Below are 27,091 nucleotides of genomic sequence, written 5' to 3'. Positions count from 1 at the left end.
CATCTCATTAATTTTATTAATTTTATTTATTTTTTATCCTCACCCGAGGACACCCTTCCATTTTCTTTGTTCCGATAGAGTGGGAGGGAGGGAGAAACATCGACATGAAAGGGACACATCGAGTGGTTGCCACCCACACAACCCAAACAGGGCCAGGGACAAACCACAACTGAGGTACGTGCCCTTAGCGGGAACCGAACCTGGGTCTCTCTGGATCGCAGGCTGACGCTCTAACCGCTGAGCCAAACCGGCCAGGGCACATCTCATTAATTTTCTTTTTTTTTTTGGTTTGTGTTTTTGTTAATCCTCACCTAAGGATATATTTTTTCCACTGATTTTTGGGGTGGGGAGGGATATCAATATGAGAGTGACATATCAATTGGTTGCCTCCTGTATGTGCCCTGACCAGGGTCAGGTATGGAACCTGCAACCCAGCTACACACCCTTGACCTGGAATCAAACCCAAGACCCTTCAATGTGTGGGCCGGCACTCTAACCACTGAGCAACATGGACCAGGGCTCACTTGGCTTTTTTTATCCTCATCTAAGGACATTTTTCCATTTATTTTCGGATAGAATGGGAAGGAGGGGGAGAGAGGGAGAAAGAAACACTGATGTGAGAGAGAGACATCAACTGGCTGCTCCCGCATGACCCCAACCAGGGCCGGGGCGAACCGCAACTGAGGTACATGCCCTTGACCAGAATCAAACCTGCAACTCAATGGTCTATAAATGCTCTAACCGCTGAACCAAACTGGCCAGGGCTCACTTTGCTATTTTTTTTAAATTAACAATATTAATGGTACATAGTACTCTACTTCAAAGATATCTACATCTTTAATAGGTGAGTTGGCAGTAGAATCTCTTATTTGGCTGTTTCTTAGTGGGCTGAATTTCTTGAGCCATTCCATATTTCACAGGGAAAAAAAGTTCTTTGCTATAGCATAGGAATAATTTGGCCAGTCTATTTTTTTATATGAAGGCATATAGTCAGGATATCTTTCCTCTGAATTTATGGAAAATGAACTAATGCTGACCAAGATATTTTTTTTATTGAAAAACAATATAAAATACTTTTAGAACTAAGAGGAAGGTAATGTTTTACATTATTTCTTTTATAAATTTTTTTATACTTTGTGCCAGAATTTACTTCCCATAACTAATCTTGCTTTATTTGGAACATTTTACTTTGGATTGCTATATTATTGAATACCTGTTAGTGTTTAATTTAGATGAGCTTATTAATAAACTACTAATCTGAGAACAATGGTCTTTCCCTTGATTTTTAGACCTTTCTTCTGCACATGCTTATTTTTGTACAATGTAGAAATCTGATCCTGTTCTCTTCCAGTCGGCCAACAGCTCTTTTTGTACCTCTTCTGGTAGTTCATAGAAAACTTCCCGATCAACATCAGAAGGAAAAGTAACTTTCTCAGCAGTAGAATCCTGCTCTCTACTTTCTGCAAGTCCTTCATGATGAGACACTGTTGCTGTTGGTTGCTTATGGCTATTTGTAGTGTGGTTTTTGGAGAAAAGTTGCTCACTCTGCAAATTTGGAAATGAATGGAAAACAGATACAGCAGGGTTTGTATTTGAAATGTGGAATGCTTGAGATTCTTTAGGTCCTTGACTCATTCGTTCATCTTTTAATCTACTGTCTACATAATGTGAATAATCCTTCTGGCTAGACGGGTAAAAGGACCCACTGTTATTTAAGCCTGAAGTTCCTGGTTCACAGGGAGAGAGCGAGAGTATCTGTTTGCTATTGGATAAGCGATCTCCAGGATTTAAGGGACTATCTTGCATTTGTTTTGTAGAAAAGAAAGATAATACTCCTTTAGAGGCATGTAATGGACAACTCAAACTTCCTTTCCCTTGAACTTTTTCTCCAGATTTTCCAGACAGAATTTCTTCTTGAATATCTACTGGAAGCTGCCTGAAGACTTCCTGGTCAATACCCTCAGGAAGTGAGCAGAGAGGGAGTTCATCACTGTCTTTGTCTTTAGAAAAATGTATAGTATCTAGTGGAGACTCCCCAGTTCTTGTACTTTCAATTCTTCTAGTTGTTAGAAAATCACAATTTGTTTCTTTGTCTTTGGAAAAATCCTCCATATGAGTGTCTTTCATTTTCTAGAACACAAGGATAAGATAATAATTTAGATATCTATATCTTTAAATACTCATGCTGCTGAACTGTGAACGTACCTATTATTTGACCAAGTGTCTCTATCCTACTCAATAACTTTAATCCTTTTAAAAGCCAGTTCCCAACAACTAGAGATGACTAATCCACACAATTAGTTCCACTATGTGTGGGTCTTTACTCGCTATTCCAGGAAGAGGTTCCCTTCCTGGGCAGCACTGAGGCAGAAGGTAGGTATGTGTTGAGAGACCTGGAAAGGATCTTAACAATCATGTATTCAAACTTCCAATTCTGTGAATAAAAGAATGATGGCCTAGAAAATGATTCACCTAGGGGTATCTAAATATTTACATATATACGTATAAATAGATATAAGTAGATTTATTTATATGTATGCATAGAGCATCAAGGACTAGTTTTCTAAAAAATTCCCTATTCTAACAGGGAGAGGGGTGGGTGTAGGTGGAAGAGGGCATAGAGGGGATAAATGGTGATAGAAAAATAAAATTAAATTTAAAAAAAATCCCTATTCTGAATTGTAACAATGACAGAAAGGACAAAAAATACTTCTATGATAAAAATCCAACATCATTATTAAGATAGAACTCTTTTAAAAATTAAATTTATTGGGGTGACATTGGTTAATAAGATCATACAGGGTCCAGCCGTTGTGGCTCGGTGGTTGAGCATCGACCCATGCACCAAGAGGTCGCCAGTTCAATTCCCAATCAGGACACATGCCCAGGTTGTGGGCCTGATCCCTAGTGGGGGGCATGCAGGAGGCAGCCAATCAATGTTCTCTCTCAATGATGTTTCTATTTCTCTCTCCCTCTCCCTTCCTCTCTCTAAAAAAAAACTCAATAAAGGAAAAAAATGTTTTAAATAAGATCATATAGGTTTCAAGTGTACAATTCTATGATATATTATCTGAATATTACATTGTGCACCCACCACCCAAAGTCAAATCATCTTCCATCACCATATATTTGGCCACCTTTACCCTTTACTACCCATAAATATTTATACATGAATAAAAATTTTAAAACACCTTCAATTCTAATTTTCATTTTTTACATAAAATTTTTCACTTGAATTTTTAAGCACCATACACAGTCAAATATAACTCAGGAAAGAAACATCAACACAGTAACTTCAAAAAAGTGAAAGGAGGAAAACAGATTCAGGCCGTTGTATTTACTCAGCCCCTTCTGTGTACCAGACACACACAAGGTACTTTCACTCATACTTACCTCTCTAATACGACTATAAATTAAAGACCTTTAGTTCTCATTCTACAGATTAAAAAGAAAAGCCAACACCTTTAAAATTTCAGTTAATATATGGAATAAAATTGGTCAGAGAAAAAAAGTAATTTGAATAGGGCAACAATTCATTATTTCTATAACACTAGTCTTTTCTCATTTTAAAATTAAGTGTAAATAAAATTACAAAAATTATATTTACTGATTAAACAATAAAAAATAAAATAATAAAAACACTTTAAGAGTTAATTGTAGAACTGCAGTGTTCTACAAATGTAAAGTATTAATCTGTAGCCATAGTCAAAGGAAGGAAGGACATCTTGTAGGGTGAAATTAGAATGACACTTAGCAACATTTACTGAGCACCTGGTATGTGCCAGAGCCTGAAACAGATGCTAGGGATTCAAAAAAAAAAAAAAAAAACCCTGGCCGGTTTGGCTCAGCGGTTAGAGCGTCGGCCTGCGGTCCTGAGAGACCCGGGTTCGGTTCCCACTAAGGGCACGTACCTCGGTTGCAGTTTGTCCCCGGCCCTGGTCGGTTGTGCGGGTGGCAGCCACTTGATGTGTCCCTTTCACATCGATGTTTCTCTCTCTCTCTCTGTTCCTCTCTCTCCCTCCCACTCTACCTGAACAAAAAATGGAAAAATGTTCTCGGGTGAGGATTAAAAAAAAAAAAGAGTTAATTGTAGATATGAACAGTTTAGTAAAGATGATTATTTTTTAAAGAATCCCACATTTAGTAAATAGAGGTTTGCCAAATGGCCATATACAGGATTTGTTTTAGTCATCTGAAAATATGACTGACCTTTGCCTCTCTATTGCCACACTCTTTTTTTTTTAATCCTCACCCAAGGATATTTTTCCATTGATCTTCACATAGAGTGTGAGGAGGACAGAGAGAGAGAGAGAAAAAAAAAAAGAACCATCAATGTGAGAGAGACACATCAATTGGCAGCCTCCTGCATGACCCTGACCAGGGCCGGGGAATGAACTGCAACCGAGGTACCCTTGACCAGAATTGAAGCTGAGACTCTTTGGTCTGTGGGCTGATGCTCTAACCACCGAGCCAAACCAGCCAGGGTTATTGCCACACTCTTATTTCTACAACTGTAAAATGAACAGTCATATTCTATCAATATTGCTGTTAGAATTTAATTTCAAAACCAAGAAAATTTAAATACTTTAACAAAACACTAAGGAGGGTGCTGATAGCTAATGTATACATTAACAGACAAAATAATTTGATTTCCAGTATCTGAAAATATTTTCATACTTATGAGCTAATCATCATATTCCTGTATACAGTTATAAAGTGTTTCAATACTTTTGAAACAGAAAATCTCTATAATGGTTTTCTTTTTTACCCAGTGATGCTTAAGTTGTCTTCCTGATCACAGCACAATATACTTAAGGCTGGCAACTGTAATATGATAGGTATTACATACACGTAAGTCATTCAAAAAGTATAACCTAAAAGAAACTCTAAAGTGTATCAGTTAAATACAAACTGAGATTTGTTATTTAACCACACAAATTCAGTAACAGTGTACTTACAAAACTGCGCTTGCTAGAGCATGAAGTTGTTGATGATGATGGTGTCAAATAATAATCAATAGACCCTTTCTTAGCAACATTTAGTGCTTTCAGGTTGCAGAAGCACACACTTAAAAGGGTTAGATGAAATGGCATCTTCACATTCACCATGTTTCGAAAAAGTTTCATAAGTATATCAACCATTGGGGTCATTGCATCATAACTTCCTAAATGAAATATTTAAGAAGATAGTATCTGAGCATACTATATAATAATTAACATTCATAGCTTAATCTAATTTAAATTAAAATCCTAAATAGATCTCATTGGGACATCCTGACAGTAGGTATGAAACTGGGACATCTCAACATTAATACTAAATGCCAAATGAGTAAAAGTTTTCAAAAGATTTGAAATATGGGATATCTGGTTATAGTAGAGTGATGACATCAGAAAAATCTCCCCATTAAATATAATAAAACTGAACAAAATTGTCAAAAGCAATCATTTTGAGGATCTGGAATTGAACCAAAGGCAAATAAAGTGAGAAGCACTGATTTATGAATAGCTGCTAGAACTTAGGTAATCCCGGTCAGTTTGGCTCAGCGGTTGAGCATCGGTCTGTTGACCAAAGAGTCCCAGGTTCAGTTCCCACTAGTGGTACGTACCACCAAAAAATAAAAAGTACAAAAATGGTTAACATAGAACTTAGGTAAGAAAGTGGGAGACAGCAGCCTTGTCTAGAGTTGTTCACATCTCCCTTTAAAAAAAATTTTCGTTTTGCTAATACTCACCTGAGGATAATGTTTTCCACTGATGTTTTAGTCAGAGTAGAAAGGGGTGGGGAGAGTGAGAGAGAGAAAAGTCCATGTGAGAGAGATACAGTGACTGGTTGCCTCCCATACAGGCCCTGACTGACCAGGCTGGGAATCAAACCTGCAACCCAGGTATGTGCCCTTGACCTGGAACCAAACCCACAACACTTTGGTGCATGGACCAATACTCCTCTAATCACTGAGCCACACCAGCCAGGGCTAACAGCTCCCTTTACACAGCTTTGATGTCAAAAAGAACAGGTCTGATATGAAGCAGAGGGCAAAAGCCCACACCCAGCACCACTGCGGGTAAAACAAACACATTCAGTAAGAAACAACTGGAGAAATCGCACAGCTCTCTAGCCTGATGCCACAGCTGTGGCTGAGGTGAGTGAAGATCAGTGGAGCAGCCGAAAGTTTCACCAGATCTAGAAATGAAAACCCATGGAGGACTAAATCAACTATCCTCACAACCCCAGCTGACTGGGAGGCTGCCTGCACCTGAGGGGAGGGCAGACAGGGCCCAAGCTCTCCACTTACAGCCCTGGCCAGAACGGAGCTGCAAGAGGGCCTAAAAGCCAAGGAAGACCTGACATGGCCTAAAATTTTAAAGTGCTTCCAACCCATGCACATTATCTATTCATAGAGGGTAGAAGCCTTCCAGTCTCCAGCATTTGGCCAATCAGTGACTAACCCCTAAACTATACAGACACAGGCATAACATCCTAGGAAGCTAACATATTAAAATTTAAATTTAAAAATCTGAGTAGAGAAACCAGAACAATATATCATAAGAATGATATATTCTACAGCTTAAGAGTCCACACAAGTTAAAAAAATTAATAAAACGCCCACATGAAAAAAAATCTGAAATGCTACATTATCTAAAATATCCAGTTTTCAACAAAATATTACAAATACATGCAAAAATAAATAAATAAAACAAAACAGGAGAGTCTGATTGATTCAGGGAGAAAAATCACTCAATAGAAATTAACTGAGTTGGACATCATGAATATTCCAAGTTACTATTACACATATGTTCAGAGAATTAAAGAAAACATTTTAAAGAAGTAAAATATAATAACTACAAAAAAAGGGGGAATCTCAATTTTAAAAAAAGAAACAAAGAAAATTCTAGAGTTAAAATGTAATCAAAACAAATAAAATCACTAGATGGGCAAAAGCAGTTTTAAGATGACAGTTTAGTCAAAGGATTTGACAGCTCAATAGAAATCATCTGATCTGAAAAGGAAAAAAGAAAAAAAAGACTGAAGAAAAATAAATAGAACTTACACACCTGTAGTACATCTTCAAGCATACCAACATATGTATAATCAGAGTTCCAGAAGGAGAAAGAAAACAAAAGAATTCTTAAAGAGATAAGAGTCAAAAACTCTACAAATTTTATTCAACAATTATTCTACCTGTAAAATAGCTAAATAAATCCCAAGTAGGATAAACACAAAAAAATTCCACACTCGGACATATAGTCAAACTGCTAAAAAAGAGAGACAAATGACTCATCACACAAAGGAGAACAATACAACTATGCCTACTAACAAATTATTGCCTCTCAGCTCCAAAGTCACCCTTCAGTACCTGCTCTGTGATAATGGGTTTGACTTTTTACATTGAACATGTTAAGTGTTTTCAGTAGAGAGTCCTGGAGCACCATTAGAGGAGAAAAGGGGCTTCTCTTCCTGGTTCCAATGTACTGTATTTACTTTTTCTTGCTCCTGTTACATGGTCTGTTTTCAGTACATAAGGCTCTGTCACACCACACATGTACACTCAGTCCCTCAGCAACCTCAAGCTCTAGTCCAAGCCTAGTGACCATGTTACCATGGCACCACCAATTCAAATACTGCACACACCAGGCCAGAGCCATAACAGTGCCCTGACTCCTTCTGCAGACCCACCTAAGAGCCTTGATTGCCTACACCCCCGAAGGGTTGTTCCCTCCAGCAATTCCTATGCAGGCACCATAACCTCCCATTAGTGCTAGCACAAAAATGTAGATTCCTTCAGCACAAACACACAACAGCCTCACCTTGTTAACAGAAGCACTCCCCACATAAATACTGCATACCCCAGCTCATGCACTGTCCTGCCAGTGAGTAAAATCCCAACATCCAACTCCTCCTGTGTGCCCACCAGCCAGACTCGGCTTATCTGTAGATCAGTGGGTGGTTTTCTCTTTGCCCAGTAACTATGGACCAACTCTGGGCCAGGTAACTAGAAGAATTTCTCCACCATCCATGTTCTACAGCCACACCTTCTCTTCGAGAGGTAGGAGAACTGCCCTTTTCAAGTTTGTCCTTTTCCTCTGCCCTTGAATATATCATCTTAAAAAGAGTTCTCTTTATGCCTTTATAGTAAATCCCCTATCACAGTTTAATAATTCTGTAAAACTTTCCCAGTTCAAATTTCTGAGTGGTTATTCTCTCCTGATTGTAAGGAGACTAATAAAACCATTAACAGCTGACTCTTCATCAGAAATAATGGAAACTAGAGGGCAATGGAATAGTATATTCAAAGTATGGAAAGAAAAATAAATACTCAAGAATTACATATCCAGACAAACTTTATTCAAAAATGTTATTTTGGTCAAGTATTCCATAAATTTTAATTAAGTAGAATGGTTTGATAGTGTCATTTAACTCTTTTTCTCAAACACAAATGGAACATTCTTCAGGATACACCATAAGCTAGGCAACATTTGGCTCCATAAATTTGCAGGACTGAAATTATTCAAAGCATATTCTCTGATAAACATGTAATTAAATTAGAAATCAACAACAGAAAGAAATTTGGGAAAATATCAAATATTTGGAAATTAAGCAACACATTTCTACATAAATGTAGGGGTCAAAGAAAAAATCAGAAGGGATATTAGGAACTATTTTGACCTTAATGAAAGAGAAACATAACAGAATTTATGGAATGCAGCTAGAGCACTGCTTAAAAAGAAATTTATAACTGTAAGCATGAAGTATTAGAAAAGAAGGTAAGTGCCCAGCTGCTGTAGCTGAGTGTAGCTGACCCATGTACCAATAGGTCGCTGATTTGATTCTCGTTCGGGGCATATGCCCAGGTTGTGGGCCTGATCCCCAGTGGGGGCATGCAGGAGGTGGACTATCAATGTTCTCTCTCATTGATGTTTCTATCTCTCTCTCCCTCCCCCTTCCTCTCTAAAATCAATAAAGAAAAAAAAAAAAAACAGAAAACAATGACAAAAAAAGGTGGACCTCAAAGAAAGGTCAACAAAATTCACAAATCTTTGCTAGAAAGACAAAGGAAAAAAGAGAATTACCAAATTACCAAAATCAGGAATGAAAGAGGAATATCACTATAGACCTCACAAAAACTAGAAGAATTATAAGGGAATAGTAACAACTTCATGACAACAAATTAGACAACCTGAATGAAATGCATACATTTCTAAAAGACACAGATTACTACAACAGATTCAAAATAAATTAGAAATCTGCATAAACTTTTAACAAATAGAGAAATCAAATTCTTACTTTAAAATCTTTCTACAAACAAAAGCCCATGAATAGCCAAAACAACTCTGAAAAAATTACAGCTGGAGAACTATCCATAAAAGAAATATAAACACAATGAAATACCACTACACGGCTACAAGAATGACTTTCATAAAAGAAACTGACAATACTAAATGTTGGTGAGAATCTGAAAAAACTGAAACATTCATACACTGTTAGTGAGAATGTAAATTGTTATACTCAGTTTGGAAAGAATTTGGCAGTGTCTTAGAGTTGAACTTACCATACAAGCCAGCAGTTCCACTTCTTGTAACCCACCCAAGGTAAACAAAAGCATATATCCGCCCAATGACTTGCCAGCATCATTCTTCATAATGGCCAAGAAAATGGAAACAATCTAAATATTCTTAAAGAAGTTATCTCAAGCCAAATAATTATGGTAGTTTTGTTTTCTCTGAACTTGGGAAAAATTCTTAACTGAGTCTTTACTTTTATTATCTATAAAAAAAACAACAAAGTTTTCCAGTGAAAATTTGATAGAATAAAGGGATTTCATAACTCACTAACTCTCTGTGAAGACCCTCTATCTATGGATCATATTTCTAATTCAAAGTTTGCTTTTTTAGGAGTCCAACCTGCCAATTAGATTATTAGGAAATTAGTCCATACCTGTCCCTAACTTCTGAATTATGTGTGATGGAATGGGACACTGACGACTCTCACGGCTACCGTGCTTCTCAGGTGAATACCGGCGGATTATTAACCTTATTGTATGTGGCTTCCTTCCATCTCGGCATACTCTAAACATAAAGAGAAAGGGAAAACAAGTAATCCCTAAAGATTTTTAAAAATTGTGTAATATACTTAATTTATCTAAAGGTGTCAGACTTAATTAACTATAACAATAATAAATACAGTTGATAACTAGGCAGCAAAGCAATAAAGGTCCCTGAATAGCCCAAATAATCTATACACTATAGCTCTGAAATTTTTTTTAAAGCACCATGAACTTTTTTTTTTTTTAATTGATTTTAGAGAGAGAGAAACATCAATGTGAGAAACAGATCAGTTGCCTCCCACATGCTCCCTAACTGGGAATCGAACCCGCAATCCAGACGTGCCCTGACTGGGAATCAAACCTGCCACCTTTTGGTGTACAGGACAATGCTCCAACCAACTGAGCCACGCCAGTTAGGGCAGCTCAAAATTTTAAGTGTAAGGCTCTCAGGTCTCACTCAGAATTGAGTGCTATCAGAAAAAAAACAGAAATAAGACATAAGTCATTTTATAATCCAAGTCCAAAATGTAACTAAAAGCAAAATATTAAAAACAGCAGGAAATAAACTGAATCATTCACTGACAAAGTAAATGTATGAAAAGTGACACATTTCTTATACATTTTTTGTATAACAAAACAGCCCTGGCCTGTTTGGCTCAGTGGTTAGAGAGCGAGCCAAAGAGTCTCAGGTTCGATTCCAGTCAAGGGCACCTGGGTTGCAGATTCGATCCCCAGTCCCGGTCGAGGTTGTGCAAGAGGCAGCCAATCAATGTTTCTCTTTCTCTTTCTTTCTCTCTCTTTCTCTCTCTCTCTCTCTCTCTCTCTCTCTCTCTCTCTCTCTCCCCCTCCCACTCTGTCTGAACATAAATAGAAAAATATCCTCAGGTAAGGAGTTAAAAAATTATATATACATACACACGCACACACACACACGATTACAAAAAGAAAACAATAAGATTATTTTTGTCAAAGAACACTCCCCAAATAGATCCAAGAGAACCAGTAATAATATCACCATTATGTGGCATATTAGAGTGATAACTTCAAAGATCAATGATATACTATATTTAAGAAAATAGATAGATAGATATCTTAATATATATATATATTATCTATCTATATATATGTATATCTTAAAAGTGTTCCATCCATCCCTGGCCAAATAGTTCAGTTGGTTAGAGTGTTGTCCCGATAAGCCAAGGTTGTGAGTTTAATCCCCAAGAATCAACCAATGAAAATATAAATAAGTAGAACAACAAATCTATGTCGTTTCTCTTTCTCCCTCTCTCTTCCTTTCTCTCTCTACATCAATAAATAAAAATATTTACAAAAATAGTGTTCTATCCAAATGGTCTTGGTTTTGGGGTTGAAAACAAAATTCTTTTTTTTTTATCCTCACCCGAGGACATTTTTCCATTTTTTGTACAGATAGAGTGAGAGGGAGAGAGAGGAAGAGAGAGAGGGAGGGAAACATCGATGTGAAAGGGACACATCGAGTGGCTGCCACCCGCACAACCGACCAGGGCCAGGGACAAACTGCAACCGAGGTACGTGCCCTTAGCGGGAACCGAACCTGGGTCTCTGCGGACCGCAGGCGGATGCTCTAACCGCTGAGCCAAACCGGCCAGGACGAAAACAAAATTCTTAATGATACAGAAAATTCACTTAAAGAGTAGAAAATCTAATTAGAGAAAATACATGTCATTAAAGAATAACACTTTAGCCCGGCCGGTGAGGCTCAGTGGTTGAGCATTGACCCATGCACCAAGAAGTTGCCAATTCGATTCCTGGTCAGGGCACATGCTCAGGTTGAAGGCCGAATCCCCTGTGGGGAGCATGTAGGAGGCAGCCAATCAATGTTCTCTCTCATCGATGTTTCTATCTATCTCTCCCTCTCCCTTCCTCTCTCTCTAAAAAATAAAGAAAAAAAGTTTTTTAAAATAACATTTTACTTTGTATATGTCTGACAATGCATTAAAAACCACAAATGTAAAATAAAAATATTGTACACTGATAAACATACTCAAATTGAATATTTTGAATGAGAAAATTTAGATTTTTGTAGTAAATAATTTTTTTCTTATTGCTTTTATCGGATACATCCCGACTGCTGCTTTACTAAAATAATAAATATCTTAAATAGTTCCCATAAACATGTTACTGGTTTAAATATCTTCCAGTTAAATTTGTTCTGTTAAGTCATTATGCAATTCAAAGATGATATGGTTCCTATAACTAATTAAGATATACGAGAAAAATTTTATATTCTAAGCAATCTTAAACTATTGCCTAGGAATTAGATTAAAAATTAGATGCTTTTAGCCCTGGCCAGTTTGGCTCAGCGGTTAGAGAACCGGTCCGCAGACAGGAGAATCCCGAGTTCGGTACCCACAAAGGGCATGTACCTCGGTTGCAGTTTGTCCCCGGCCCCAGTTGGGGTCATGTGGGTGGTAACCACTTGATGTGTCTCTCTCACGTTGATGTTTCTCTCTCTCTCTTCCTCCCTCTCTCCCTCCCACTCTATCTGAAGATAAATACAAAAATGTACTCGGGTGAGGATAAAAAAAAAATTAGATGATTTTATACCTCTTACATACCTACAGTGTCATCATATACGCTAGAAAGAAAATATATTCACACACACGATTATTTTTTTGCCAGTCACTTACATGGTATTACTGAAATAAGGGGCCATGGTATGGACGAGGGAATGGCAAGCAGAGATAAGAAAATGGTTAATAGTTGGTATGTCACAGGTTAAGAGCACCTAATCTCATTTCTGAGTTGATTCTTCAAATAAAATAACCTATAAAATGTGTAATTCTTGTGATTTTTCTTTGTGTAGAACTTTTTCCAACGGCCAGGCTTTTCCTAGTAATCTTGTATTTAGCTGAAGCCAAGCAGATGACCCAGTTTCACAAGCATGTTCATGGGCCCTGCCTGAGTCATACCCCTGGAGCTGGGTCACAGATCAGCCCCAGCTGCATGCAGAAAATGATGAGTTGCATGGCTTTGCTCAAGACATGAGAACCACACTGCATGGGACAGCAAAGCTGCAGGAAATCTCACTTCATCAGTTTCTGATACTTAGAGTCACCCAAACCCTTTTTCTCTCGCCAGTTAGCCATCCAGGCATCACCTGAGAGGCACACCTACCCAAGACTGGTAGACCCCCTGACATCCCATTTTGAGAAATCAAAGAAATGAGAGGAAAAGACATCACACTCTGTTTACAGAATATTGAGAATAGATACATGATGGCACAGGAGCACCAGAAAGGTACATTTTGTAGGCTAGCCGTACACGCACATCCCAGTCGACACTCCTCATGTGCTTGTAGACCAGCGGCCCGCACACCCACATCTCTCTCACTGCTCACACGCAGCCCCATTTGGCTCTTCTCTGACTCCATTTTCTTTCACGTAGTCTAAGACAAAGGAGATATGAGGATTCTTCTCTTTCTCCATCATTGTTGCTCTTAATAACTACCTATCCTCAACCAATACAAATTTATAGGTGTAGAGATCGTAGAGATATCCATAAAACCTCTTAGGTAACAATCAGCAGCTTAAGATCCACAGTATAACCACAATGATACCAAAAACCAATGGAACTAAATGGATTAAATTTAGTTAAGAGCATCTATTACTACCTTTGCAGTAGTTTATAATGTAGAGAAATTCAGTGATAAATGGTCTATCATTACACTGTTTAGTCTCCAGTTAATCTGTAAATTCCAAGACAGAACATCAAGCATTCTTTCCATATTCTATGTACAGAATATGTAGGATATGGCAAAATGGAAGGTCACCTGTTCAAAAGACTAGCAAGTAATTCTTCAATCTTACTTTTAGCTTCGACTTCTGATGAACATTTAAATGAATCTTCTTCACTAAAGGACTACCAAAGAAGCACAAATAGGGATTACTGTAAAGCCAAATAAGCATATCCAATTATCAGTATTATGTCAAGTAAAGCAACACATTCTTGACTAACTTACCTCTGATGCTTAGTTTTAGCCCTTTAGTTCACTTTTATATTTTAACTCTTTTTATCTGCAAGTTAACTGTACTCCACTAGAACAAGTGCAATGGAAGTTAAGAACATTATAAAGTTCTAGTAGTAACTCCGAGCTTCACTGTGTGATTACAGCAAGGCTCTCAATCTCCTAAGACTTGAATTTAGCCTTGGGCAAGTTATTTAACCTTTCTAAAGTACAGTATCCTCATCTTAAAAAAAGAACAGGAGGGAAAGCAAGAGAGGGGAAAAGGTCCAAACAAACAATAGAAGGTTTGTGAAAATTAAATGGACTAATATATAGAAAGTACTTAGTAAAGTGCCTGTCACATAAAAAAGTCAATCAATGTGAACTGGGTGATTATACCTTTCTCCATTTCCTAAATTATTAGACTACTCTAAAATCAAGACTTTCAAAAAAATTAAAATATTTTGCCTCATATATGTAATATAGGTTATTGACTAACCTGAGACTGAAATACTAATTCCTAGATTCAATTTAAGAATATTTATTAATCTATTATAATAAATTAGCCTCCTCATAGGAAAGGGATCATGTATTAACAAGCAAACTAGAATAGTATAAACATAGCAATATACTAGAAATCTTTATCTCGAATAATGTGACAATCAGTACTCAAGTAAAATATCATTATCATGCACCTGAGGTGGTCCTGAGGGTGTTACAGGAGAGTTATCCTCTCCAAAACTGAGCTTCTGGATACGCTGAGCAACTGTAATTCCTAATTCCTTTTCCAATATTTTGGATGAAAAGGTTTGAAGATCATACACACTACTGATACCCAGTGCTTCAAGGCGTTTGGAGGTTTTATAGCCAATACCTAAACAAAAAGAAATGCATAGGGTGTTACAATAGTTTTTCTCCTTAAAATAAAGCTAATTAAAATATTATAATTACTATGTCAACCATATCTTTAAATTCCATAATTAACATATTGCTAAGATCAAACGTTATTGAAAATTAGATTGTTCTTCTGCTCAGGGCCTATGAGTTATACGAACCACTCTGAAAACCTAATAGCCCCAATATACCTAATATACTATAATAACTGTAGAGATAACCAATACACTCTGTCTTGATAAAATGAAATGTTTACCACCTGTTATATGCCACTGTGGAAGTATTCAAGAATCATGGTGATTATTCAAATAAAGAAAGACTGTCACCAAAGCAATTAAAATGAATTAGCATGTGCTGAGTAGAAATCTGATTTCTATACACACATCACACAGTTATCTATAAGTCATATCTGGCAATATTTACCATCTAAATACAACTAAGAGCCAGAAAGCAAACCAAATAAATATATACAAAGATATATTCTCATTAGCAAAACTCCTATCATACAGTTTTTTTCAGGAAAATTCAGTCATATTTTATCACAGGAAACATTTTCAGGCAATTTAGTGCCCTTTACTCCTATCATTTTTTTTAAAAAATGAATTCTACAGTTATCTGGTTTCCTTGAATAGTTAAAAGAAGTAAATCAAAGTGATGGGTGTGTAGGGTAAACTATTACAGTGGAGTGACATATTTACACAGATGAAATAAAAAAGGTTAGCAAGTTGGCAATAAGGAAGAAAAAAGAAAGCCTGTAAAAAAATAAATAAATAAATAATTCAAGGTAAAGCCCAATAATAGTGTTAAATATCAGTATACAGTCCTCAATGTAACCTGACACAGTAACTGTTCTTCAGAACAGACTTGGGTTCATACAAAAAGTTAATGACTGTTTACTTAGGGAAGGCAAGGCAGTATGTAACACATTTTGGAATCACATAAACATGGGTTAAAAACATGGAGTTATCGTCCTGGCCAGTTTGGCTCAGCGGTTAGAGCATCGGCCTGCAGTCCCAAGAGACCCGGGTTCGGTTCCCGCTAAGGGCATGTACCTCGGTTGCAGTTTGTCCCCGGCCCTGGCTGGGTCAAGCAGGTGGCAGCCACTCGATGTGTCCCTTTCACATCGATGTTTCTCTCTCTCTTCCTCTCTTTCCCTTCCACTCTATCCGAACAAAAAAATGGAAAAATGTTCTCAAGTGAGGATTTAGAAAAAAAAACCCATGAAGTTATGACATCTAAAGATTAAGTTTTAGCTGTCAAAGAAATTCACTTCCATAAAATTCTATTATAACATCTTCATCCCTGGCAATGCCACAGAAATGAAGTTTAACATATCTGTTATTGATGGTCTATAAAAATATAAGTATTTGATTTTCAATGATACAAACTTGCCCCATGACCTGAAAAGATCACAGAACCCTTCAAGAAAATCAGTTTCCTCATCTTTAAAATATAAACTTCGCCTAAATGCTTTGGAAGATCCCTTGTAGCCTAAGATTTTATATATAATCCCCAAATACAGTTAGTAAAAGACCAGCTCCCCTCTCCTTTAGATGCAATGTACAAAATAAGAGTATGAACCAGGGATTGGAAGTAAAGGACTATACGCTTCCAGGTTATAACTTTCACGATCATATTCAAACTACACAAAAGTAGGTGAAACTAGAAAAGTACTTTCATGTATTTCCTAATACAGATTCCCTCCAGAAAACATTAGGTTGTTGGGTTTTCTCCAAGAGCCCAAAACATAGGCTCTACCAGCTAATTACATGTATCTATAATTTTTAAATTAAAGAAATACAATAAAATATATTTTTTAAATATATTTGTCTTACCAGGCATTTCCTTTATGTGTTTCAAACTATGAATGAGAGCTTGAGAACTTTCAGGTAATAAGACTGTTTGTTGATTTGGTTTAAAGACACCACAAACCAATTTTGCCAGTAATTTATTGGAAGCCACTCCAGCACAGCCAGTGAGCCCCAGCTGATTATACATGGCTTCCCGCATCTCTGCTGCAATCTGAGATCCAACAAGCAGTCTGATGTGCAGGCCGTCATTCAGGTTTATAGCTACAAAAACAGCCAATGTCATTAAAAGTCACCATAAAAAAATTTCATTTCCGTTTCTACAAATGAGTTTTAAAAGGGTACAGGGTTTATTTAACCTATATTCAATGCCCTCCCCCCCACCACCACCACCACACTGCCACCCACTGCACCAATCTGCTTTGTTCTTCACAGGAATTCTGCAAAGTACAGGGCGTGAGCTCCAAAGGCCTGTGACAGAGAATGCACAGGAGCGCTTGCTTACTGATGAACAGAATATGAAAACTGATCTCTCTTAAATTCCTACTGACATTAGTAAAACTTTTATTCATGTTTACCTGTGTAAGCATAAAAGTATTACATTAATAAGAAAGCTAACATTACAATTTTCAAGATCTGAATCTAAACTTTACATGAGCTATATGAAAAACAATTTTAGGTCTGTCCATATTTTAAGAGATCTTTTATGAAAAGTGTAAGAAAATTATCTACAAATTTTCTTAGGTGTGAAAATGATATTAGTTATATGAGACGATTCTTATTCTCAGGAGTATTTACAAAGGAAGTGTCATATCAATAATTTACTTTCAAATGGCTCATCAGTCAACCAATCAATAAAGAGCAAGATAAAGCAAATGTGGAAAAATGGTAACAACAGGTGTATCGACAAAGAGGGTATAATGAGTGTTCTCGTTGCATTATATTCTGTCAGTTTTCCTGTAGGTGTAAAATTGTTTCTACAAAATTTTGTGGGGAGGAGAAAGAATTCATGAAAAATCGATATTTTCTTTTTAGGATATAAAACTAGTTCTCTGTACTATGTTCTAACCAATAAAGCCTGAGTTGCCTTGGCCAGTTTGGCTCAGCGGCTGGAGCATCGGCCTGCGGACCAGAGAGTCCGGGTTCGGTTCCCGATAGGAGCACATACCAATAAAATAAAATAAATAAAATAAAGCCTTAGTTTACTTTAAGAATTACACAGAGCCCTGGCCAGTTTGGATCAGTGATTAGAGTTTCAGCCTGCGGTCCAGAGAGACCCGGGTTCAGCTCCCGCTAAGGGCACGTACCTCGGCTACGGTTTGTCCCGGGCCCTCGTTGGGTCGTGCGAGTGGCAGCCACTCAATGTGTCCCCTTCATGTCAATGTCTCTCTCTCTCTCTCTCTCTCTCTCTCCTTCCCTCCCTCCCTCCCTCCCGCTCTATCTGAACAAAAAATGAAGGAATGTCCTCGGGTAAGGATAAAAAAAAAAAAGAATTACACAGAAACAGCCCAGCTGGTGTGGCAGTGGTTGAGCACTGACCCATGCACCAAGAGGTCACCAGTTCAATTCCTGGTCAGAGCACATGCTCAGGTTGTGGACCAAATCCCCAGTGGGGGGCATGAAGGGGGCAGCCGACTGATGTTCTCTCTCATCCATGTTTCTTTCTCTCTCCCCCTCTAAAATCAATAAAAAATAAAAATAAAAAAAAGAATTACACAGAAACATATTTGGAACCTTCTTGCTACTTAGTTTTTGTAAGTGACAAAAGATCACAGGTATAAGAGATAGGAAAGCTTCACGTCTGCTTCTAGAAGAGAAGTGTAGCTCTCCCCCTTTTCTTTAATATCGGGGAGGTGGAGGATTAGATGGGAGATTGATCACCAGCTCTCAAAAAGCGGGGATAAGAGGAAGCGTATGCTGAGACCTAGGAGCAAGGTGGTCAGGGCAAGCGTTACACAAAAGCAGAGCAGTTGTCCTCTATGTGGTATGATGTGGAAGTCACAGCAGAGTCACAAGATGTTTCAAAGTCTAGTCACTGGAGCTTACTGCAGCTTATTTTCAAATGCAAAGATCCCTGGAAATACCATCAGTCACTTAAACTTTAGTATTTGAAGATGAACCATTGTTTTCATGCAAAGGGATGGCAAGATCATCTGAACTAATTAAACAGGAGCTTGCAAACGATGGCAGGAAGGCCTGGACAAGCTTCCATAAGGGTTAACTCAGGAAGTGAGGGGGCAGCATGAGGGTCTTGGTGCCTGGGGGAATAGAAGAGGCAACAAAGGCAAGTTTCATCTACCTGAAAATTTTGCTTAAAGATAGTTTTAAGAGAATCAAAAATTATTCTAAAAAGTGTATTACCAAGCCAATTCTTGTAACTTAAGGATGACCTAAAGAGATATGACATTTAAAAATGGTATTGCGCAGACTGTGTCAGAGAAATGAAAAGTGCTCTGAGCAACACTAATTTTAGTCATCTTGGACAGACTACTGAAATACGGCTATACCTCCAACAAAAGCCACAACATTTTCAGAAAGTAATTAAGTCACTGAATTCATGGATCATTAAGCCAAAGAACATACAGGCACAGAAACAGGATGGTGATGGCAGGAGGGAAGGAGGTAGGCAAAGGGAGGGAAAATGGGGACATCTGTAACAGTGTCAACAATAATAAAGAAAGAACAAAAAGTATTACAGAAAAGAAATGACCAACAAAAAGAAATATATGTACTTGAAAATTGCAAGTATAATAAATGAAGAACCACTTACACTGATTATTGTACACATGACCGGGCCCAGTCAGTGCTGCAAGGTCGTCACTTTGAAGCTGCTGTAGTCTCTTCTCAACCATTTCTGTTAGATCCACAAAATTTTCATCAAATCCAAGTCTCTCAACAACTGGACTAAATTCTTCCAACAACTCTAAATTTAAATAACATTGGAGCACAGATGTAACTGAAGTTATAACTAGAATAAATTAAACTATTTTATGCTTACCTCAAATATGTTGTTAAAGGTTTTACATATATTCACAGTTCCATAATATATTTAATAAAGTCCTCAGTTAACTGCGATTTTTTTTCTGCACCATACTTTGAGTAAAGGCAATATTTTCCCAGTAAAATAAGTCCAAAAATGATTTCCTGGGCAGATACTCATAGCCACAGATTTAGTACAATCTCCTATACTTATCACTTCTATATCTGTAGTACATTAAATATCAATGCTTACAGTTAATTATGATCTTAAAGCAGTGAGTCAAAGAATAAATTGTAGTCTGTCTAGAATAGTAAAAACAAGTAATAATATATTCTAGCTATATTTTCCACAGGAGTTTTTAAAGGCAAAACAAAGCAAAATTTATAATTACTAAGTATAATAAGTAAAATTTATAATTTCCGGTTATTACTGAACCTAAAAGAAAACTCACTTAATTTTCAAAATACATCACAATCCAAGATTTTAATTAGTCATTTCTCAGCTTATTCCTTAAGGGCAACGAAGGATCATGATTTTATTTTTTTTTCTTTACTGATTTTTTTTTTAAAGAGGGAGAGATAGAAACATCGATGAGAGAGAATATCGATTGGCTGCCTCCTGCATGCCCCCCACTGGGGATCGGGCCCACAACCTGGGCATGTGTCCTGACCACGAATAGAACCTGCGACCTCATGGTGCATGGGTCGATGCTCGAGCACTGAGCTACACCAAACGGGTGATCATGATTTGCATGCGTTCCAGAAACTAGCACAATACTTAGTCTTTAAGTCAAATGTTTACTAAATTGAACTGAACTAAGATCTGATATAAAGTCAAAAGGACTATCAATTCTCATTTTTAGTATTAAGACTAATTACAACTTTGAAATCATTAAGAATTTTCATTTATCTCTGAATCACTATTGATACCAGCTGGATGGCAGAAATTCACTATTTTTTTCACCTATGAGGCAAAATTTTTACAATTTGAGAATATCCAATGCTCACGTACACATTAGCAATATGTTGAGACAAATTCAAGTACAACATAGAGCAGTGCTCAAATTTTAAATGCAAATTACCTTTGATCTAGCTATTAACCTCTAGAAACTTACCTTATTAATATCCCCATAAACATATGCCAAAATTTCCATAAGAAAATGTCTACTGAAGTATATATTAGTTAAGAGCAAAAGGTTGTGAAGAGCCTATTAAGCCATCACTCTCAGGGAAACCATATAATTCGTCATTCAAAACAACACACTTTTTAAGTAAAAGGAGCTGCTACTAATAATTATGCAGGGACATTAAGCATAAAGTGGGACATACTGTCTTCATATCACTAGAGGACTGGTTAAGTATGGAACAAAATGCAAAAAAAAAGAATGTGGAGCAGCTATATATGAATGACATGTTAGATCACCAACAACAGAAACAAGATGCACAACTCTATGTATCATAAAACCTCTTCTGTGTACACCAAAAATTAACTTCTTAATATTCAGACACACACAATTGTGCATTGCTGCAAAAGCACTATCTTGGGACGATAGTCTTGTCGTTTCTGCATGGCTGACCTTTCTTCCCCTTCTTTCCATTTCAGCATCGGCCTCTTTCCCTCCAGAAGGTAACTAATGTTAAAAACTTAGTATATATCCTCTCATGTTCCTCTTCCTGTTCATATATACACAAACACATATATGGTCTTTGATTAGGAATCTCACTCCTAGGTATTTTTTTTTGGTACCTGCCCCTGGCAGGAACCGAACCCAGGACTCTCTGGTCCGTAGGCCGATGCTCCAACCGCTGAGCCAAACCGGCCAGGGCCATAAACAAATATATGTAGGAGAGGATTTTATGCTATTATTTTAGACATATGGAAAAATATGACACATTTTTTTGCAGCTTAACTTTTTGCTCACTCAACATGGTATATATTTATAAATCAAACATTCTTTTGTTGTTGTTAATCCTCACCAGAGGATGTTTCTCCATTGATTTTTAGAGTGGAAGGGAGGGAGGGAGGAAAGGAGAGAGAGAGAAACATCGATTTAAGAGAGACATTTTGATTAGTTGCCTCTCACACGAACCCTCCCGGGGCCCAGGATCAAACCTGCAACCCAGGTACATATCCTTAACTGGCAATCGAACCCACAACCCTCAGTCCAGTCTATGGGCCGACACTAACCACTGAGAAAAACTGGCCAGGGCTCCAATGCATACTTTTTAATGGCTATTTAATATTCTATCATAGAAAAGTCTTAGTTTATTTAGTCATTCTCATCTTAATGAACATTTGTTTTCATTCTACATTTACCAATTATGAACCATGCTACAATACACATTTTTGTACATATGACCTTATGATTTTTTTTCTTAAATTCCCAGAGGTTATATCACTGGGTTAAAAAATATAATATATATCTAACTTCAAAAAATGTTTTCTAGATAGCTTTTTCAAAAAGGCTATAATACTTTGTTTCTACTTTTTCTCACATTCTTTACTTTTTTTGTAAGATGGATATAAAATATATTACTAATTCAAATCTCCTTAGCCAATAATAAATTTGAGCATTCTTTTTTCCAGATCAGTTAGATATTGTGTTTGCTCTTTTTTTTGTCAATTGCCTATGAATATTCTGTCCATTTTTCTTGAGTATTTTTTCTTATCAATTTGTTAGCGCTTTTGATTATTATATTTAACCCTTTCATCTGAAAACTCGTACAATAATGAAAGAACAAACAAAAACAGGAGCAAAAAAATAAATAGAAAGCTAGTTTTTAACAAATCGGTTTTTAATAATTACATTAAACACCGCAGAAGCCTCTCCCAACTAACTCTAATGCATTAGCCTATAACATATTTCTTCAAAATTCACTTAAATTTAAAATAAAAATTTTTTTTCTTTAGTGTATCTTCTCATTTCTCGCTGTTAAATTGTTCTCCGGTTTTTCTTATATTTACACCAGTAATGACAGACTTCAAACTCCTTCAACTTTACATTTTTTGTTGACGTTACTTACATAATGTCATCCTCACACAATTTTTTTTAAAAAGTGGGCAAGACCCCAAAGCAAGTTAAAGTAAAAAGGAACTGACTTATGGTATTTTACATTTATTAAAAGATTCATGTAATAAATAGGCGTCCTATATAAAAATTAATGCTAAAAGAATATTGCTTGTAACCTGTACCTGTAACCTTATATGACATCTCTCGGTAACGAGTCAAGTCTTCTCCATTAACTAACACCAGCTGTGGACACTTTTCTTTTGCATCTCTAACATTCATAAGTTTCTTTACTCCAAGTTCCCTAGCTTCATAGTTGCAGGTAACCACCAAATATTTCTGCTGAACCCCTATAAAACACAAATAATTGATGAGAAAATGGAGCAGAATTAAAGAAACATCTTAAAATATAATTTACTAGTTCCATCTTATAACTGTCAGTTATAAATGCAATCTGTTCTGATAAAAATAAAAACCTCTATCTCAGTTAAAATTACAGCCTCCATTCAACAAAGTTCTATAAGGTAAAATTTAACAGAAATTACCACAAATCAATAGATTCTATGGAGTCTTCAGCAAAAAGATACAAATACCATTCTAGGATTTTTTTTTTCAGACAATACAAAAAAAGATTAAAGTATTGAATTAACTCCATACAACTCTCTATATAATTCTAGCCCATGTTACCAAAAAATAAAAACAGATGAAAATAACTGAGTACAATTAATTCATTACTGGTTGCTACTAGAAAAACTCACTTGTCTTCTGAGTAACTGTCCAATGAATATAAAGCAATGTTCTGTTACAAGTGCCAACCTACAGCTATTATCAGGGATCTTCTCCAATAAATGTTCTAATTATTGAATATTCTTCCTAGTCATTTGCAGACAATATTAGATAGTGAGTGGCATTCTGAGCCCCTCCTTATCAAAATGATTAAATTATGATCTAGAGAATGTATAAAAATTCTAGTTTAGTGGTGGCTTAAGATTGCTAAAATTTGTTTTCCTCTTTATGCAAGTTGATTACTTGCTTACCACTGTAAAAGTAATGTTCATCTAAAATATATAAAACACAAACTTGTAAGGGAAAAAAAGGTTATGTTCATTCCCTAATGTAAAATACTTGTTTCTAAAATTTAATATAAACAAGGTAAAGAAACATGATTTCACATATAGATTTTTGACATATCAGATTATGCCCAAAAAGTCACTGGGTCAAAAGTAGTTAAGATTCATTAGTGAACTACACACAAATTTAGACAGGTAACTTCCTCAACTGAAAAAAAGTAGTTTTTAAATGTAGAATAAAATTATATGGACTTACCACTATATGTCACCATCTAAAGTTATGTCGTCATATATTTGTTGAGTATAAATGGAAAACTAATTTGCTTTCTCCTAGAAACATCTCACTTCCCAACAATCATTCCTGAAATGCCTTCAGGAGAAAATTTAGGTCCCCTAATCCTAACTCCTTGACACCCTTAGGAAAGTTTAAAGATCCTACACTGATGTTGGCATATCAAAAACTTTGTTGTTTAGTAAATCAACTAGTCTGGATTGAAATAGGATTTATCAAAACCAAACTAGCACAAGAGCTTAACAACAAGTGAACCAAAACTGCTCTTTGTGCTTATACTATAAGATAAATCCTTACTACATGTATAAAAGAAAATTAAAGAAGTTTTTGGCCCTGGCCAGTTTGGCTCTGCAGTTAGAATATCAGCCTGTGGACCAATGAGTCACAGGTTCGATTCTGGTCAAGGGCACATACCTCAGTTGCAGTTTGTCCCCGGCCCTGGATGGATAGTGTGGGTGGAAACCACTCGATGTGTCCCTTTCACATCAATGTTTCTCTCTCTCTCTCTCTTCCTCTCTCTCCCTCCCACTCTATCTGAACAAAAAAGGGAAAAATGTCCTCGGGTGAGAAATAAAAATAAAAAAAGATATTTTTGTGAATTCACTTTTTTAGTTTAAGATATAATAAAAATGTTAAAACGAGCCAAGATATTAAAAGTAAATCCTCAAAGTAAAATTTCTCTTTTCCTTTTATTTAAAAAGATATTGTGTTTTTATGGAAAGCTTGCTCTACGTGCCTTAATATTTAGGGTTCTGTTCAAAATCCAACTATTTTATCAGATGTTACACAAATTAAGAGTTGATTTCAAAAAGGGGAGGGGTAGAGGAAAACTTCTATTAAAATGTAACAAAAAAGGTTGTTCTGAGATAAGAAGATTGTAAAATTTCAAACACAGAAAAAGACGGAAAGTTTATTATGATCTTTCCGTTCATCTACTCTGTTGTCTACAATACTTGCGTCAAATTCACCATTTATGAAATGAGGCTTATAAAGTTTATGCCTGGTAGTGAAGCAAAGATTCTGTCTATAAAGCACTTTAAGAACTGCTTCCAAAATCTTTCTTAACATGGTTAATAAATCAGAATATAATAAATGAGTGTTAATCCTATTATATAGCAAAAATATTATCAGTGTCCATAATTACCTAAAGGTTTGCCCTTTAGTTCCGGATTTGAGATCATTTCCACTTGTGCGTAAAAGCAATCCAGATCCACGTGTACTATGACTCTGGATGAAGAACTTCCTGCTGGCACCACTTGATCATGAACTGATACACAATATGCAAAGAAATACAAAAATATATTCAGGCTGCATATCATCTCTGAGCAACTGGCAGTTCCTTAAAACGTGGTAATTGAGAGAAAAGGAATGCTGAATGATTTTAAAAGTTTTTTTCCTGGATTGATTGTATCTGTCAAAGCATCTAAAAATTACAAAGACATGAGAGCAACTCCATCTACAGAAGGTTCTTCAGTCCTGATTACTTACTTAGCATTTCTTTGTACACTGTATTTTTCTCAAGAAGTAATATATTTGAGGGGAAAAATCTTGATCAATAATGGAAGATGCAAGAGGTAACCCTCTCACTTGGAAGTTTATAGTAAAATTTAGGGTAAATCGGAAGGGGCAGAAAAGTTGAAACACTGATTTCAGCCAACTTAAAAATTATTCTAAGTAGCATGTCCTTAAATTTTAAAAAATCAGAAATGCAAAACTGCAGAATACAGAACACAGGGGTTCCAGTGGACTAGATTTAGCTTCCATACGAGAGAAAGATTATCTGATTGAGTGCTGAATCACCAGTACCTAGCATATAATAGACTACCAATAAATGCTCCCTGAATTGAAAGAATGAGTGAATATTTCTTGGATTTTAAAAAGTAGCTCATGTCCTGGGGAATGGGGAGGCTGGTATGGAGGCATGGGAAAGATGAGATTTCGGCTGTTAACAACCGTTTAAAAACAAGGCAGGTTAAAATGCAATGTGATATGCTGGTTTGGATCCTATAACAGAAAAAAACAGAGTGGAAAAAGAAACTGATAAAATGTGAACAAAGTTAGTGCTGTAGTTAACAGTACTATGCCAATGTTAATGTCTTAGTTTTGACAAATGTACCGTGGTGATGTAAGATATGAACATTAGGGAAAATTCTCTCTCCAACTTCCGTAAATCCAGCATTTGAAAGTTTAATCATTAAAATTAAAGGCGGGCCCAGGGCTCAGGCACCGGGGTTGAGCGATACAAGGTAGAGCGGAGGCTGGAAGTGGGTCACCTGCGAAGCGATCACGCACACGCGCCCCGTCCCGGTTCCGGGCCCAGACTAAGGCCGGGCCCCATCCCCTGACACTGGGCGACAAGGTTCCCCTCTTCTGCACCTTGAAACCGCCCAGGAGCCTCTCCGGCTTGCACTGGGCTCTTTGAGGGACTGCTACACCCCGACCAACAAACTGACGCGCCCACCCTACTCCGGCTAGGTGCAGCCACCCCTCTCCGGGTCTTGGCCCCAAAACACCACGCCGCGAAGGGCAGCCCTCCGGGCAGAGCCAGGAAGACGAAAGAAACCAAGCGGGGCGGGACGGTCGCACCCCAACGGCTGCCGCCCCCGCCCCGGGCGTCCGCCCGCCCCGCCCTTCTCGTTTACACCAGAGGAGGCTGCCAGGCTCCTCGGGCCCCGGCGCACCCGGCGAGCCGACTGACACCCCCGCCTCCGCGCGTTCCATGGCCAGGGCTGCGTCCTCTTCCTCATCGCCGCCTTCCTCCTCGGGCTCCACCCCCAGCTCCTCCATCCCGCGGCGGCCAACCGCAGCGCAGCTTCCGGCCGCTTCCGCCCGGTCTCCAGGGAAACCGTGGGCGACCGCGCGCAGGCGCTGCGGCCATCGCGCCTGCGCGTTCTGGGCCAAGTAGCCCGCTGCCCGGATGGAAGCGATAGACGGGAGTCTGTGGGTCCACGCGCGGACGTCTCCTCGTGCCGTCGAGGTCGGAAGTGAGCCGTTGCCATCCCAAACCGCTCGT

At 37.4% G+C, this 27,091-nt stretch overlaps 1 protein-coding gene across 6 annotated transcripts; it reads right to left on the bottom strand.

Annotated features, from left to right (window-relative positions):
* Positions 1–1,033: 1,033 nt before the first annotated feature.
* Positions 1,034–26,865, bottom strand: POLI (DNA polymerase iota). 6 transcript variants are annotated; one of them, XM_036245379.1, is made up of 10 exons: positions 26,760–26,865; positions 25,223–25,345; positions 22,902–23,066; positions 19,500–19,652; positions 16,757–16,993; positions 14,723–14,901; positions 13,854–13,942; positions 9,934–10,064; positions 4,959–5,164; positions 1,034–2,130 (listed from the first exon to the last, which is right to left on the bottom strand). In XM_036245379.1, the coding sequence occupies exons 1-10, from the start codon at positions 26,863–26,865 to the stop codon at positions 1,309–1,311; spliced, it is 2,211 nt and encodes a 736-aa protein (XP_036101272.1). In that variant the 3' UTR covers positions 1,034–1,308. The 6 variants fall into 6 exon arrangements, 5 of the variants coding, with proteins under 5 accessions (XP_036101272.1, XP_036101273.1, XP_036101274.1 ...); XM_036245380.1 differs by having other exon boundaries at positions 19,500–19,583; XM_036245383.1 differs by lacking the exon at positions 1,034–2,130 and adding an exon at positions 7,053–7,063 and having other exon boundaries at positions 5,038–5,164.
* Positions 26,866–27,091: the final 226 nt, after the last annotated feature.

Source organism: Molossus molossus, unplaced genomic scaffold (genome assembly GCF_014108415.1).
Source record: "Molossus molossus isolate mMolMol1 unplaced genomic scaffold, mMolMol1.p scaffold_m16_p_6, whole genome shotgun sequence".
Taxonomy (NCBI): domain Eukaryota; kingdom Metazoa; phylum Chordata; class Mammalia; order Chiroptera; family Molossidae; genus Molossus; species Molossus molossus.
The sequence above is the reverse complement of the archived record's forward strand: the minus strand, read 5'-3'. Positions and strand labels throughout refer to the sequence as shown.